Below are 16488 nucleotides of genomic sequence, written 5' to 3' on the forward strand. Positions count from 1 at the left end.
TGTGACCTGTGCTCTGATAAACTTCAGTCACACTTTACTGCTGTGCTGCAAGTTGGAGTGATATCCCCACCCCCCAGCAGCCGATCAGCAGAACAATGGGAAGGGAGCAAGATAGCAGCTCCCAGTAGGTATCAGAATAGCACTCAATAGTAAGAAATCCAAGTCCGGCTTGGGACTCCTCCAGTTACATGAGAGTAGGAGAAACAATAGGTTAGCTGAAAGCAGTTCTAATGTGTAGCGCTGGCTCCTTCTGAAAGCTCAGACTCAGGCACAATGCACTGACATGGCGCCTACACACCAATATTACAACTAAACAAATACATTTGTTGGTTCAAGAATAAAAGTTTAAATGGTAGAGTGAATTATTTGCTATGTAAACAGTTTAATTTAGAAATACAAAGTACCCCATAAGAATCATGACAGAATCCCTTTAATGCTACTTTCCTGCAGGGCACTGAACAACTAACAACCTATCATTTTTTCATAATGAATACAATACACAGAATACAATTTCAACCCCCAAATATTCTAATGGAGGTTATCTGCCAATTATATATTTCTGCTATCAACTCTATTCTAGTCTTTAAAGGGATACTGTTGTGATTTTAATGGGATACTTTTTATTTCTAAATTACACTGTTTACATAGCAAATAATTCACTCTACCGTTTAATTTGAACCAACAAGTATTTTTTTTTAGTTTTAATATTGGTGTGAATGAATATTGGTGGAGAAATCAATATTATTAGCGCTGATTATAACTGATGACATCACTACCACAGATTATAAGGATATAATATATATAGGATATTTACAGCTACTTGTGTATTATGTACATTTAGAAATTTTCATCCTTGTACTCAGTTTATAATAAATTTATCAACTCAACTTAATTCTGCTGTAGGAGGGGAGGATAAATGGATAAAAACAAAACAATTTCTATTTTGAACTTTTTAAAGAAAACTAACATAATTTTTTAAATGAATAAACAGTTCAGCTTTTTAACACAAACCGACAGGTTTTTATTGCCTGTAGGAGTGAACATGATTGGGCCATTTGGGGGTACAGGTAGATGTGAGAATATTTGACTGAATTCTGCACCAGTAACTCGTCCCTATATATCATTTACAGTATCACAGCATGTAATGTGTCCTACAGACTGTACAATATTACTTTGTTTGATGCCGTGCTTCCCTGACACAATATAATAATATTATCGATCATTTTCTTCCCTAAAGGGAATTACCGCAATGCACACGATGTCCTATTCAGCATGTACACTGAACTAAAAGCACAGAAAATTAAAATCCCAGCAGAAATGGCCACCAACCTAATGATACTGCACAGCTACATTTTGGTCAAGGTAATGTGTGTATGCTTTCTATGCATGCTGGGTAATGTGCGTATGCTTTCTATGCATGCTGGGTAATGTGCGTATGCTTTCTATGCATGCTGGGTAATGTGCGTATGCTTTCTATGCATGCTGGGTAATGTGCGTATGCTTTCTATGCATGCTGGGTAATGTGCGTATGCTTTCTATGCATGCTGGGTAATGTGCGTATGCTTTCTATGCATGCTGGGTAATGTGCGTTTGCTTTCTATGCATGCTGGGTAATGTGCGTTTGCTTTCTATGCATGCTGGGTAATGTGCGTTTGCTTTCTATGCATGCTGGGTAACGTGCGTTTGCTTTCTATGCATGCTGGGTAACGTGCGTTTGCTTTCTATGCATGCTGGGTAACGTGCGTATGCTTTCTATGCATGCTGGGTAACGTGCGTATGCTTTCTATGCATGCTGGGTAATGTGTGCAGGTTATACAATAGGCAGTCACGCTAACTCTAAACCCATAGGATTTGTTTTCCTTTCTTAATGTTCTACATACAGTTCTTAATGTTCCAGATACAGCAAAGTGCTTCTGTACTTACAAAGGAGTATGTAATTAGGCCCATTTCTTCTTTTATCTCTAAAATTATTGTTTGTATGTTTCCTACCTTTACTTTTCACAAAGCAGCAGTTTGTCCCAATGGTGGGACACTATTCACCCCATATGTGTAGTGACATTAATGTTGCTGACTACAGGTGTCAGAGCTTTCCCATTGGCAGAGAATATACCAATGTGACATTGGCCTGAGCACCACACAGGGATTGACTCAACAGCAGTTTCAGAAACTTTATTACTGCTTAAATGCAAAAAACAGGAGTGGAATTGCGGTATTAACCCTATAAAGTAAGGTTAGCACTTATTAGAATGGTTTTTACCTTCGTGATCATCATACTCTCAACACACCGTTACCAACATGGAGCATTTTCCCATTATTATCTTTTTATAGATCCACGTGAAACGTGGCGACCACATGAAAGGTGCTAGAATGCTCATTCGCGTTGCCAATAATATTAGCAAATTTCCCTCTCGTAAGTATTTGCATAGAGTTCTCTTATTTGTAAGATTTGTGTTCTTTCTTGGTAGGTTCGATAAAACCTCAGGAACATTTGTTCTTTTTGGGATTCACACTGGGTAATATTAGAATTAAAGAGACATTTGGGGTAGGGAGAAAACTAGATAATCAGCAAAGCAGGACCGAGAGACATGGATGAGCAGGTAGGGCTGAGGGCCTCTCAGATGCAGCAAGTGGAGCTCTAGTTGAATCTTTAAAGGCAACATGTAAAGCAACATTGGTTGAATTGTTGGGCTCTTTCCATCTATATGAATAAGTCTGCGACACCAACTAAACTGTATTTGCTTGGATCAGACTTGGTTTGCCTTTAGTGAAGTTGGGCAGTGATGCTGGGGACCAGCCCTGACTCAGTCGCTATTCTAATTCCTCACTCAGGGCACAGCTGCAGGCCCACTCGGCCTCTTCTACCCCCATCTCACCCAACCCATTTGGTTTAGTCCTCACTATGTGCATGGGGGATTATTGTGCTGAAACAGGAATGGGCCTTCCCCAAATCATGGCCACAAAGTAGAGCGCATGAAATAGCCAAGAATGGCATTTAACACTGTAGCTTTAAGCTTCTGTTTGCTTCCAACTGACTAAAAAAAAAATCTATCCTATCAGTGCTTTTTGATTGCAGGGCATTGCTGACCATAGCAACTAGATAGCAGTTTAGTATTGACCGAATCCGCTATTTTTAGATTCGGGCGAACCTGGAATCCTTCATAAAGGATTCGGACGATCACTGAACCCTGAACATGTGTAAATTAGGATATGGAAGGGTTAAAGAGCGCGTCCGTGTTTATGTGACAAAAAGTCACGTGATTTAAAGGATTTGGTTAGGCCAGGAGCATGAATTTGGCTGAATCAGAATCCTGCACGAAAAGGCTGAAACTTGGCTGAATCCCAAACCGACTCCTGCATTCAGTGCATCCCTAAAAAAAAGACCAGTTGGAAAAAGACCAAATGTAGGAGTATATTTATACTAATATTTAATTTAAAGGAGAACTAAAGCCTAACTAAAGAAGTGGGGCAGAAATGTTGTACATTATGTTTTGTGCTTCTGTACCAGCCCAAGGCAACCACAGCCCTTTAGCAGGGAAGATCTGTGCCCCTAAAGATGCCCCAGTAGCCCCCCATCTTCTTTTCTGCTGATTCCCTGCCCATGCTCTGTGCTGCTGGCACATATTAGGGCTTAGGGGCCCACTCATAATATACTGTATATATAGAATATAAATGTCACAATATAAGGCTGATTAGTAAATCATTCAGATTCACATTAAATGACAGATCTGAAACCATGGCAACTGCATCGGAACTGAATAATTAACCCTGTAGCATCAGCTTCTATGACAGACATGTCTTATTTTCTGTTTGATGATTTGCAGCAGCCCCTAAGCTTAGCTTCCCAACAGCTGCCCAGAGCCCACTGAGCATGTGCAGTGTCCGAGACAAGATGGGGAGCTCCTATGACAACTGTAAAGACCTATACCATTACTTTAAGCCAGTCCAGTCAGTTTATTATATAAAATATGGCATTTCTAGCCATATTCATTTTTAGGGTTTAGTTCTCCTTTAAGATAAAATTCTCCTTAAAGCAAAAGTCCACTGAGCTGCTAAATGGAAGGTTCTCATTCTCTTCTGTTCTTTTCTCCATGATGGCATTTAAAGATATTGTACCGATTCTTACATCCACGGTGATCGAGTGCCACAGGGCAGGGCTGAAGAACTCTGCGTTTAGTTTTGCCGCCATGCTCATGAGGCCCGAGTACCGCAACAAAATAGATGTTAAGTACAAGAAAAAGATTGAAGCAATGGTCCGGTAAGGGATGTTTTCCTCTCTCTCTCTAATCTTTATTATATCATGATAATAAAATAACACAATAAGATTATTTTGGGTTTGTTGCCAGGCGACACGATTCCACAGAGGTCGATGAAGAAAACACCCCGTGTCCATTTTGTGGCTTCCAGCTGCCGGAGTGTGAGCTTCTGTGCCCAGGCTGCAAGAATAACCTCCCTTACTGTATCGCAACTGTGAGTCCATTCAGTAGATGGGAACATCTTTATTAAGGGGGATATTCAGTGTAAGGCACTTCAGTATGAGACAATGGTATTCTAATGTCGTTTGCAACTGACTGATATTTTACATTTGGATTGCAGCTTTCTAGTTCCAGTTTGAAATGTAGACTTTTACCTTGTTGATAATTTGCAACAAATACTATTGATAAGGCAGTAGTACAGTTCAAATTAAAGTTCATAATTAAAGATTTTACTGTCTACCTGAGCAAGCAGAGGTCAGGAGTGTAGGCATAGGCTGATAGGCACAGGGCAAACAGGAAAATAACAGGGGCAGGGCAGGCAGCAAGCAGGAAAGTCCAAGTAACAGGGGCAGGTCAAAACCTTGGATCATGAAGCCATTTCAAAGCCAAAGCCCTGTCTGTTCCAATGACATTACAATGCATGCGCAGCAATACAGCAATGGCCACTATCCCTTTACAGACTAGGGCAGCAAGGGAATGGTGACATGAAGGGAGCAGCCTGTACAGGAGACTTTCAACTAGAGAAAACATGTACATAGATAATTATATCAGCAATCCAATGATTTAAGTTTAGCAAATATGTTCTATATGTATCATCATTTTATTCTGTTTTCTCATTTTTCAGGGTCGGCACATGGTTAAAGAGAACTGGTGCGCTTGTTCACACTGTGGGTTTTCAGCCCTGTACTCAGAGTTCACAGCGTAAGTTGATAAATGATGAGGGATTCAGATGGATTATATTGATACATAATATATATCTTATATTGCTAGGGCTGGATAAAGCGGGGGCTACACAGGGGTTTGTGTAAAGGTGAGCTGCCAATGAGATACCTCATGCTAAGGGCAGTGGCAGACGGGGAGATTAGTGGATTGCACAGCATGGCACCTATTGATATTCTGTATGGGTTAAGTTTCCCTTTAATTCCATACTGGATTTTGCTGCTACTTGTGCATTGAGTGATGACCTAAAACAGGGGTAGGGAACCTATGGCTCGGGAGCCAGATGTGGCTCTTTTGATGGCTGCATCCGGCTCCCTGCCAAATCTTTAATAAAAAAAATAACGGGTGCGTGGCCTGTGCTCGGTGGTTAGAAGACGTGTTCTAAGCCTTAAAACATGTCTTCTATCTGCCGAGCGCAGGCCACACCTTCCTCTGCATCGCATCCGGCATCCTTGGGACCCACCCTACCTTGCCCCTGCGCTCGGCGGAGAGAAGACGTGTTCTAAGCCTTAGAACACGTCTTCTATCCGCTGAGCGCAGGCCATGCCCTCATCTTCATCATATCCGGCATCCTTGGGACCCACCCTACCTTGCCCCGCAGCATCCGCGGTCAAACATATTGTATGGCTCTCACGGAATTACATTTAAAAATATGTGGTGTTTATGGCTCTCTCAGCCAAAAAGGTTCCCGACCCCTGACCTAAAAGCACAAGGAGATATTTGATACAAAAGTGTCATTGTCCTTCCGCTCCTTCCCCATCTCCCTGCCTGAAAGAACAGCAGTTATTCTTGGCATTTAACCCCTTTCTTGGTTGAACTTGCTAACTTCTTTTCCTTGTGACTACAGGCTGCTAGAAACTGAAAGCACTTGTCCCATGTGCTCGGAACCCGTGTCTGCCAAGCAGCTGAACAGAGTGGCGGATTGCACAGAGTATCTCCGGCAGGAACAGGAGGAATAATGCTGCACTGCTGCTGCCGTGAGTCACCTACTTATCCAGATAAATATCAGCAACATCTGAGGCCACAAGTCCCACGTGCCGCACCATCCCCTTCTCTCTGCCTGTGTTTTGTAGGGAGGCGGATCCACTGTCATCCGCAGCTCCGTGTAGCAGAACTGACAGGCACAGGTCGGCCTTAGTGCAGTTACACAGAGCGGAGATTAAATGTTTCATCCACTCATTTAGCTCAAAGCTGCACCCAGTTTCACTTCATCCTTATTTGTACTAATTGTAAGGAGAGGAATTGTCAGCTCTGCCAGATTCACATGTGCAAAATACATTTCTTGTTTTTTTCAGGATGATGAATCGTTTGGGTTTTGCGGACAGACGGGACTTGGTCAGAAAACATTCAGATTATTTTTATAAAGAGAGTTAAGAAATAAATGTAAATATATTTTCAGATAAAGGGATTTTTGTAAACATGTTTATTATACATTTCTGGACATTAAGATTGAATGTTACTGTTCCATTTATATTAAGTCTATTTACATTTGTGATTGTAAAAATGATTCCACGAAAAGACACTAAAATCTTCTGGTATAAATATTATTTTGTGCTTAATATTAAAGACAAAGAAACCTAACTCGCTTGTTTCAATCCGCAACAGAACCAGTCCACAGTGCAGCCATTTTTAACACTGAACCCACTGGTGATGCTATAGGGGAGGAGCCAAAAAGGAGGGAGGACTTGCTTTGCACCATAGACTGTTACCTTTTCAGTATTTGGAGTAGTGATTAGCACCTTGGGGCAAAATAAGAAAAAAAAATTGTTAAGTTTTTAAAATGCACCTAGCCATATGTTCTTTTCCAGAGACGTAACATGGCAGTGGTGACTAACAGGTTAATATCCAGCTGTTTGAGGACAGGAAATAGCAAGCAGACTATAACACTCCCCCCTCTCTAGGGGTGCGAAGTACAAGGAATAAAGATGCAGGCGGATTTCACTTTTGTGCTAAACTAAATTTTAATGGCAGATTTATACAGTTACATCTGAATTATTATACAAAAGAAAAGTCTGAAGGTTATGTACAGATATAGGAAGGGTACGCGCTATAAAATCTGCTCTTCAGTGACCAAAGGCAGGAATGGACTGAAGGCCTGACAAGTGCATTTCCAGATTTTCTACATCTGAATGAAAACGATCAAAAATAACCTCTCCCTTCCTGTCGCCGGCTGTGTTGCTTGTCGGCACTGTTGTGCAGCAGCTCAGACTATAGTCAATAACAGCAGTGTTTCCCGCACACAGTGGGGGCGTGGCTTATAGTTCTTTTCTTACTCCTCCGCCAGCGACACACATCACTTTGCCTTCTTACTCTTTGCTTTTCCTGGCGGTTTTTTCTCTCCACCCTTTTCGGTTTTGGCTGTTTTGGCTGGTTTAGCTGGTTTAGCTTGTTTCGCTTTTTTTGCCTGTAAAGACCAAAGAAATGCTAAATAGTAAAATGACTAAAATTGCAATTTGTGTCCCTTAAAGGAAAAGTAACACAAAATTTTTTTAACTAAAAAAATCAATTCTACCCTCCCCCAATGATTGCCCTATCCTGAAAACTGTGACTCCTTCTGTGGAAGGAGTCAGGCTAGCCTCGATCAATCGATCACCGCATAGTTGATGCATCTCCTGATACTTTCCCCGGCATCGCCATATCGCCTTTGTTCAAATGACAGGAAGCCGAGTTTAACAGGTATTTTCTTCTAAAGCATTCAAAATAAGAAATAGTTTTCAGGATAGGGCAATCATTGGGGGAGGGTAGAATTGATTTTTTAGTTAAAAATTTTTAGTGTTACTTTTCCTTTAATGCTCAAAGTCTGGGGCAACAGGGAATGACCCCTATGGTGTCTCAAAAAAGTATTCACATACTGAAAATATTGAACTGAATTTGAACCCTAACTTGCATATTAAAACGAGAAACGTATTGCTTAAGTATTGTTAGCAATTAAAGGGATGGTTAATTCAAAGGACTATAATGAATGCAAAGATGAACTGCCCTTTTAATTTGTGCAGAGCTTTAAAGTCACGTGATTTGAATGGGTGGGATTGGGTGCATTGCTAAATACTACTCTACAGACATTGGGCAAAGCAAGCAGAACATTCACCTTGATCATTGCATCCAACTCCACATCTTCCCCTTGCTCTTCTGTTTCCTCATTCTGTTCCTCGTTGTTGGGTTCCTCACTTAACTCCGACTCTGCCGCTGATGCTGCTGCTCGCTTAGAAGCTTTAACCATTTGCAGGGAGTATGGAGTCAGATGGGCCTCCTTATTATAACCGCGGGTGAAGGCAGCTTTAACCTATGGGAAGAAGATACATGTTAAACCCCAAATGAATGCAAAACGCAAATCTAACTGTGCTGTCCCCTGGCCAAAAATCAGTCCCTGCACACTGAATTGCCTTTCCGCGTGCCTATGTGCCGGAGCCTGGGCAAACACAATGGTGCAGACAGAGCAGATTTCAGTACAGAGACGCATAACCATGCATGTTGGCACCAAAACCCACTGTGTTGGCCAAGGCTCCTTGGCTCTTGAGAATATTTTGGCTATGGCAGTCATCACAAAGATGATATTCTCCAGGTTATGAGCTGTAAAACATGCTCCTTCCATGTCCCATGCCATACAATGCAATTGCACCATCACGGGTATCCACTGCACTAAGCACAGTCATGCTGCTCCCTTTATTGTTTCTTTGTGCCCCATTGTGTTGCACTTGTACTGTATATACAATCTGCCAGTGCAAGCTTGACAAATAGACCCTTACAGATAGAGACCTGAAGCCCACGGGTTGGCCAGTGGGTTGGGTGGGCTTGGGCCGAGAAGATGAGCCACAGATGTGTATTCAGGCAGGTGGTGGCTGATCCCAACAACATGAGTAACCAGAGGGGAGTGGGGTCAGATATGGGGCATAAAGTACTAGAGGACTTTGGATTGGGCACAGATTGGGATGAAGTGCATTAGAGTGAGACACAGCCATTCCAAGCACACTACTCACTGACGTAGCAATATGAAGGAACACATAATGAGCAGCAATATACCTTGGGATCCAGTTTGGAGAAGGCACTGGGCTTCCCACCCCAGCAGCTGATTTCCATAATGTTATCATAGTCCTCTTTCATCAGGTAATAATTGTCCATAAAATCCACCACCTCCCCCACACCATCTGCTCCGGACTGATGCAATGGCCGCACCAGAACGTCCCTCACGTACGACAGGTAATCCAGATTCAGCGCCCCCTTGTTTGTTCGCGTTCTTGGAATGAAAAAGATCAAGAAACAACTGAATAATTCCTTGCTGAGTGCACAAACCCAATGAGTGTATCTGCCTTGTACTGGAACCTGGTTCCATTCTGCCCAAGACTCCATTCATTTCTCATACATCAGCCCCTCATTACAACAACTCCCAGCAGCCTTCAACAGCTGACACTGACACCATTGTGACTCCATACTGAATCCCCTTAGCAATCAGCTGTATGTCCATGTATACCTACAGCTCAGTACCACCATCATGGCACCTGTATGAGACCCTACAGCAGCCAGACACCACTACACAAGCTTTGCATTTATTTAGCTCAGTCACAGGGAAGGCTACAAATCCCGCAGCAACAAAGGAAAGGCCTGTACAGCTAAAACCCAGGGTGGCACAAACTCTCACCTGAGACACGTGTGCATAGTGAGCTCCTGAGTGATGCGGTCGTACTTTCCTGTAGAGGAATATTTCCCTAACCAGCTGGGGAAATTGGGGAATTGGCCCATGTAGCCTCTCATCAGCTCTCCGGGTAGGACACTGGCATAGACAGCCTAGGGGAACAACAGGAGTTACAGTCTGTAAACACTACTATACCGAGGTGCTTTTGCTTTTATTTATCAGAGACTTAAAAGGAATCTAAACTCAAAACTAAATCCATGTATACTTACGGTACTTCTCTGAGAATGTTTGCAGTTTACATGGCATTTCTATTTTAAGTGTTTATTATAATTTTTTTTTTTTTTTTTTTTTAGATATTAGCAGTTTTAGACAGCTTTATACTGCTATATGCAGGCTTCAGCATACAGGAACAGTAACACCAAAAACTAAAAGTGTATCCGTGTATAATGAATATATTATGTACCGTTGCCCTGCATTTTTAAATTAAAATTGAAAAAAGGAGAAATGGCACAGGTTACATAGCAGATAACAGACAAGTTGCATAGATTCCCTTTGTATTCTAGAGCGCTTATCTGTTATCTGCTATGTAACCTTTTTCCAGCTTGAATGGCTGCCCATCAGCAGCTTATTATATAAATTATAGTAGTTACTGTATAGAGTTACTGTAGCAAACACAACTCTTACCAGTGCAGGGCAACGGTACATTATATATATGAATTACTTTGATACACTTTCATTTTCTTGGTGTTACTGTTCCTTTAACAGCTCTCTTCGAAGGCCAAGAGCATGAGGGACCCTAACTGGATTCAGTTAACCCTGGGGCTACTGATTCTTTGTTGAGTCAAAAAGGCTGGTGTTAGCCGTTTAAACTGCAAATATCTTTGGAAAAGATAAAATCAATGTAATAAATTGCAAAAGTGCTCCCAGACCACTCCAAGCCAGTTTACATTAATTCATTTTTTGGCTTTAGCTCCCCTTTAACATCTAAAATGAAAGAGGAATCATGGGTGGAAACATGAAAATGACTAATTTATATCCGTGTCCAACTCTGCGCCCAGAACCTTTGCTGCAATACAGAGTGTGTGTGACCTCTCTTGGCCCTCTATTTAAAAGGCAAACAAAATTAATTATTGTTAAAGGGGAACTATTGCGACATGTAATATACCTTTCTTTATACTGAAATAAGAACCTTTTTAAACATAATTAAGAATTTCATGCAATTTCTGAAATAATCAAGTTACTCCCTGCTCTTCCCCTCTCCGCATCTGTCTTTCTTCATTCTCTCCTCACGCAGGAGTCTGATTTTCATCGACACTTACGCCTAATACAGCTTTCTTTGCCTACAAAATGTATTATTGTATAATGTATAATTCCTTACAATCACCAGAATCCTGTCTCTCTACATGCAGGACTTGTGCCAGTCAGTTATTTTGTTGGATTGTGCTTGTGCTGGAATTAGAGTGATCTCTAAAGCAGGTCGGGTACCGTGGTTACCCTCAAGAAATCAGGTGCCCTGTTGCCTGCGGTTGGCTTCTGGATGCTGGTACAGATGAAAGTCTTATCTATTTTTCTTGTATATTTTCTTTTATATTATATTTTACTACTTCAAACATTTTTTTTTAAAAAAAAATTTCTATCCTCGCCCACTTCTGATGGTTGCGGTCAGGGAGTTGCAGGTCAGGTTAGGTAGTGGGTTCAAGTGTGTAGAAGTGGGTTCTACACAGGACTCTACCCTAATACATCTGCTAGAAAAGGGACCCCCCCTGGATCTAACACTAATGAAAATCCGGCTCCTGAATGAGAAGAGAATAAGGAGAGACAGCTGCTGAGAGCGGGAGAGTGAAGAGTAACTTGATTATTTATGTTTAAGTACCATATGTAGAACCTCTCTCATTTCAGTATGATGAAGCTTTTATTACATTTTCGGTTTCTGATAGTTGCCCTTTAAGAAAAATGCTTTCAAGCTAATTCTGTTAGGAAGAACTAATTCTAAACAATATGGTTATTCCAGAAAGTCCTGTTCTCTGTTTGGGTCTTTAAGCTTTTCTTATTGGACGTTTGGCCTCTTCCTCTTTATTTTATTTATTTTTTAACTTTTCACATAATTGTCTTTTCCAATGCACTTTCTCATATGCCAAAAATGCGACAAAGTGAGGGTGGATTTAGTTGAGGGGGTAGTTATGGTTAACTTTTTGTATGTTAGAAAAATGTTAATTAAAAAGAACAAAATACATTAAAAAATGAAGATTGCAACTGTCACTTTACACTAAAATGGAAAGTTCAAGGTGAAAATCCTGACAATTGTTTTCCTCGCCATTCAGTTTTCTCAAAAGTCTGTGCCAACACCCAAGTGCTGCATCCTTACATGTCTGCTCCTGATTGGTCACTGTCCAGCTTTCCCAGCTATAAAGTGTCAAAAATACCACTGCCTGACCAACTCTACGTTCCATAGACACCGCAGTATATCTGAAGATCTGTTCTAGGGCTTACTATTCTGTTCTGTCTTTCTATATCTGTTCTACCAACTCGTTGCTCTTTCCTGTTTTCATCACCTTGATTTCCTTCATATTTATGCTTATTTCAACCATCAGCACCAAATGGGTCTTCCATCAGCCTTAGATCCTTGATTGCCCAGTATTCCTCCTCTCCTCATTTATTCGGCATGCAGGTTAAATAAGAACGGTGATAGTATGTTACCTTTGATAAATCCTAACCAATGTGGAAGCAGCCTTCCCCAACCCCTATGTTCCTTATGATACTGTACAGGTATAGGAGCCGTTATCCAGAATGCTCGGGACCAAGGTTATTCCGGATAAGGGGTCTTTCCGTAATTTGGATCTCCATACCTTAAGTCTACGAAAAAATCAATAAAACATTAATTAAACCCAATAGGACTGTTTTGCATCCAATAAGGATTATTTATATTTTAGTTGGGATCAAGTACAGGTGCTGTTTTATTATTGCAGAGAAAAAGGAAATCAGTTTAAAAATTCTGAATTATTTGATTAAAATGGAGTCTATGGGAGATGGGCATTCCGTAATTCGGAGCTTTCTGGATAACGGGTTTCCGGATAAGGGATTCCATACCTGTACTGATATTTCATCAACAATATGTGTTTATTTTAGTCAGTGAAGCAGCTTCCCATTGTGCTTGTATCTCTAGGCTTTAGGAATAACCAGCATTCGCCAGCAATAATACGTGTTGTTGCTCTGGCCCATCTGCTGACTCTCAATGTAGGGCTCTAGGCAGCACTGAATAATCTTTAACATAGGGAGGCTGTACCATAACTGTGCATTCTGTCAGGCCCCACTGCTTGATATAAATACAGCTTAGCAGTAGTAGGCAGGTGCCTCAGCAGCATAAAATAAATATAAACAGATGAAAATAATATTCATGTATCATTTGATTCATGTTACCAATTATTATACATACAGTACCTGTGTGGGCAGAAGGCTCCAAGTCTGTTTGCTGCGGATCATTCTGTCAACAAGGTCCCCATCACATATACTGTCAGCAGCTTTGCTCAGGAGAAGCAAGTGTTTTTTCATGTTTCCACTAAATCCATAGACAAAAAAGTAGAGATAAGCTTGTATACAAGATTCAGTATGGCTCATATACAAGATTCAGTATGGCCAGAACGGCTCATATACAAGATTCAGTATGGCCAGAACGGCTCATATACAAGATTCAGTATGGCCAGAATGGCTCACATACAAGATTCAGTATGGCCAGAATGGCTTACATACAAGATTTAGTATGGCCAGAATGGCTCATATACAAGATTCAGTATGGCCAGAAAGGATCAGGGGAAGCGACCCAAGGCCTGGGTTCTTACCCTGCAGCAGCTGGCTTCACATGAACATAGTTTTCCTGCACAAACAGAGGCGCCAGCGAATAATCATGGAAAAAGAGGTCAGACTTGTCTATGAGAGTCATATGAGCCGTTTCTTCCCCGCTGCTAAATACTTTTCGGACGACATCAAAAGGACCCTGGCAAGAAATGTATAAAATAAATAAAAAATCTAAACTCACAATCTACTGTCATATGTATCACCGTTATGAAAGAAATGTGAGTGGAACACAAGCGCACAGCTCACATACGGCAGATGGAATAGTTACAGGGTCAGGCTTATCCTCTAAACATTACACACTATAGACCCAATCACTGCAGAACAATAACGTAAAACCCCATTAGACTGCCTGATAATGTGGTGCCAACACGGCTTCTTAGGTCACTAGCGTGTAACTGCTACTATAAACCAGCCAAACAAGCACTGCGGCATATTGGCAGCATGGATATTATATGGATATTATGTGATTAAGGCAAAGGCAGGAAGCTGAGAGAGAAAATGTCCCATTTACTCACCATTTTGATGTCCTTTTTAGCATTGGTAGCACTACTCTTGGCTTCATCATAAGTCAAGGCTTTACTTCTCGCACACCACATACTGAGATTATGCAATACCTGGGGAAACAGTGAGACACCAGTGAAATGGTTTATAGGAACATGGGATGTGTGTGATTCTAACTGGCTGTACCCTGGGCGAGTAGCCAATGAGTAGGGCGTGTAAGCCAACGCTCACTTTCCATGTGCCAGCCGGGATTCTGCCAACGCTGCTCTAACCTACCAAAAAATTCTCAACTTCACAATAAAGCAAGAAACATTCATTATAAAGTCGGCAATTTTGTATAAAGTTAAAATGCCCTATAAAAACACAAAAGGATCACTTTATGAAATCAAGGTATCAGTATAAAAGTATTTATATTTCATTCTGTGAAGCAGAATAAATACTTAAAAGAAAAAGCTATAAAAAACAGATTGTAGAATGAGTAAAACGAAGCATAGACAGAAAGAGCTGCACCGATCACCAAACTAGTAGATCTCTGCCTGCTCAATAGGGCTGAGCCAACCCTTGCCCTTTACTCCAGACAAATGACAGATCAGGGCATATACAGAGCTGGAGAGGAACACAAATGACCCAATGCTGTAACTACTTGACCTTTTCCAAAACCTAATCAAGATGCCTCTTGCCTTTTACTTCCCCCTTCCACCTCTCCCTTTACCTATCACCCTTCTTTCCCTTTCAACCACCCAACTGCACCCAGTGTCTCTTTCTTTCCTTCTTCTACTTCTCTCCAACACAATGCCTCTCTCCCCATCTATACTACCCCATGGGGGTCATTTATAAACACTGAGCAAATTTGACCTAGGCATTTACCCATGGCAACCAATTAGATGTTTGCTTTTACTGTTCTAACTGTGGCTTAAAGAAGCCAATCATTGATTGCTACGGGTTACTTCCCAGGTGCAAATTTGCTCAATGTTTATAAATAAGCCCCACAACCATCTAAAAACTACCCACTGCCTATCTGCCTCTTCTCAACCACCACTACCCAATGCCTGTCATTTCCATCTATAACCTTTCCCACTCCGCCTCCAACCAAGACTACAGCATTTCCATTTCTATTTCCTACCACACCCTCTTCCTGCAACACCCACTTCCTCCGCCTTTCCTTTCACTACTGGTTTCTCACATCCAGAGGTAAAAGTATGTTATAAGGCTTACCGACTGTCAAAACAATAACGCCAATGACAAAGGGGGAAAAAAGGGGGAACCACTAAATTGTAAACCATTAGGCGGGGGTGCAATGAGGCTGTGATATATATATATATATATAAACATCCGCAAAAGATCCTCTGCTCTAACCCATTATCAATATGTAGAAAAAAAGGACATTAAGACATTCTGTGCATTCAGCTACTAAGAAATGCCCTCCCTCCCCAGACCCAAAAGAGGGATTGTTTGTCCGTACATTGCAATATACTTCAAGCTGGCCAACTACCTTTTCCCCCTTTATCATTGGCGTTATTGTTTATACAGGAGCAGGGGCCAGCTCCATGTTGTAGCTCCCACTTTTCCCAGCTACAGTCAGGTGATCCCAATGGAGCCAATAAAAGGGCAACCATATGGGAGTTTTATCTTTGAAAGCAAGAATGTTGCAGGTAAAACTTAGTCCCTTTGCTCAGTACTAATCTTAAATTACTTATATAAGTCAGTGTAGGACTGGCCAGAAGGGATGACTATGACATAGTTGGCCAGCTTGAAGTATATTGCAATGTATGGACAAACAATCCCTGTTTTGGGTCTGGGGAGGGAGGGCATTTCTAAGTAGCTGAATGCTCAGAATGTCTTAATGTCCTTTTTTCTACATACATATTGATAATGGGTGAGTGCAGAGGATCTTTTGTGGATGTTTACCAACTGTCAAACCTTTCCCTGCTGTGTCCAGCCTGTATATTTCCTTAAGACTGTTCAGATGTTACTGAACTATAACTACCAAATTTACCAAAGGCCTGAGGATGCTAGAGCTGTATTTCCTGCCTGTTTCCCTTCTCATTCTTTTACAGAAGTTTCCTTTGCATGGTGTTTAAAGAGGAAAAGAAAATGCTGCGTCACTAACCTGACGGATGTCCTGGTTTGCCCCTAAAATGATCTCATTCATAGCTGGAGGTGGAATCTTCAATCCTTCCTTAAATGCTACAGACATCATTGCTCCCTGCATCACAGCAACAAGAAAAGTGGGGGCAAAATCACATCAGCATCAATTGGCTATAAAAACTGCGAAAATTAAATTATGTTGAAATGTAATTCTGCCTATTCTGG

General features: G+C 41.3%; 2 protein-coding genes across 3 annotated transcripts in view; one reads left to right on the forward strand and one right to left on the reverse strand.

Annotated features, from left to right (window-relative positions):
- The window catches only part of wdr19 (WD repeat domain 19), a 51694-nt gene extending 44921 nt beyond the window's left edge, over positions 1-6773 (forward strand). For both annotated transcript variants that reach the window (XM_031893895.1, NM_001123477.1), the window contains 7 exon segments: positions 1238-1362; positions 2329-2410; positions 4105-4255; positions 4344-4467; positions 5098-5174; positions 6040-6169; positions 6488-6773. In XM_031893895.1, the coding sequence (XP_031749755.1) occupies positions 1238-1362; positions 2329-2410; positions 4105-4255; positions 4344-4467; positions 5098-5174; positions 6040-6151 (671 nt within the window). In that variant the 3' untranslated portion in view covers positions 6152-6169; positions 6488-6773.
- Positions 6774-7128: 355 nt separating this feature from the next.
- rfc1 (replication factor C subunit 1) overlaps positions 7129-16488 on the reverse strand; it is a 32514-nt gene continuing 23154 nt past the window's right edge. The window contains 8 exon segments of the mRNA NM_001199567.1: positions 7129-7596; positions 8281-8475; positions 9213-9426; positions 9829-9974; positions 13261-13378; positions 13659-13813; positions 14190-14288; positions 16286-16381. Coding sequence (NP_001186496.1) covers positions 7486-7596; positions 8281-8475; positions 9213-9426; positions 9829-9974; positions 13261-13378; positions 13659-13813; positions 14190-14288; positions 16286-16381 — 1134 coding nt within the window. The 3' untranslated portion in view covers positions 7129-7485.

This window comes from Xenopus tropicalis, chromosome 1, assembly GCF_000004195.4.
Source record: "Xenopus tropicalis strain Nigerian chromosome 1, UCB_Xtro_10.0, whole genome shotgun sequence".
NCBI lineage: Eukaryota > Metazoa > Chordata > Amphibia > Anura > Pipidae > Xenopus > Xenopus tropicalis.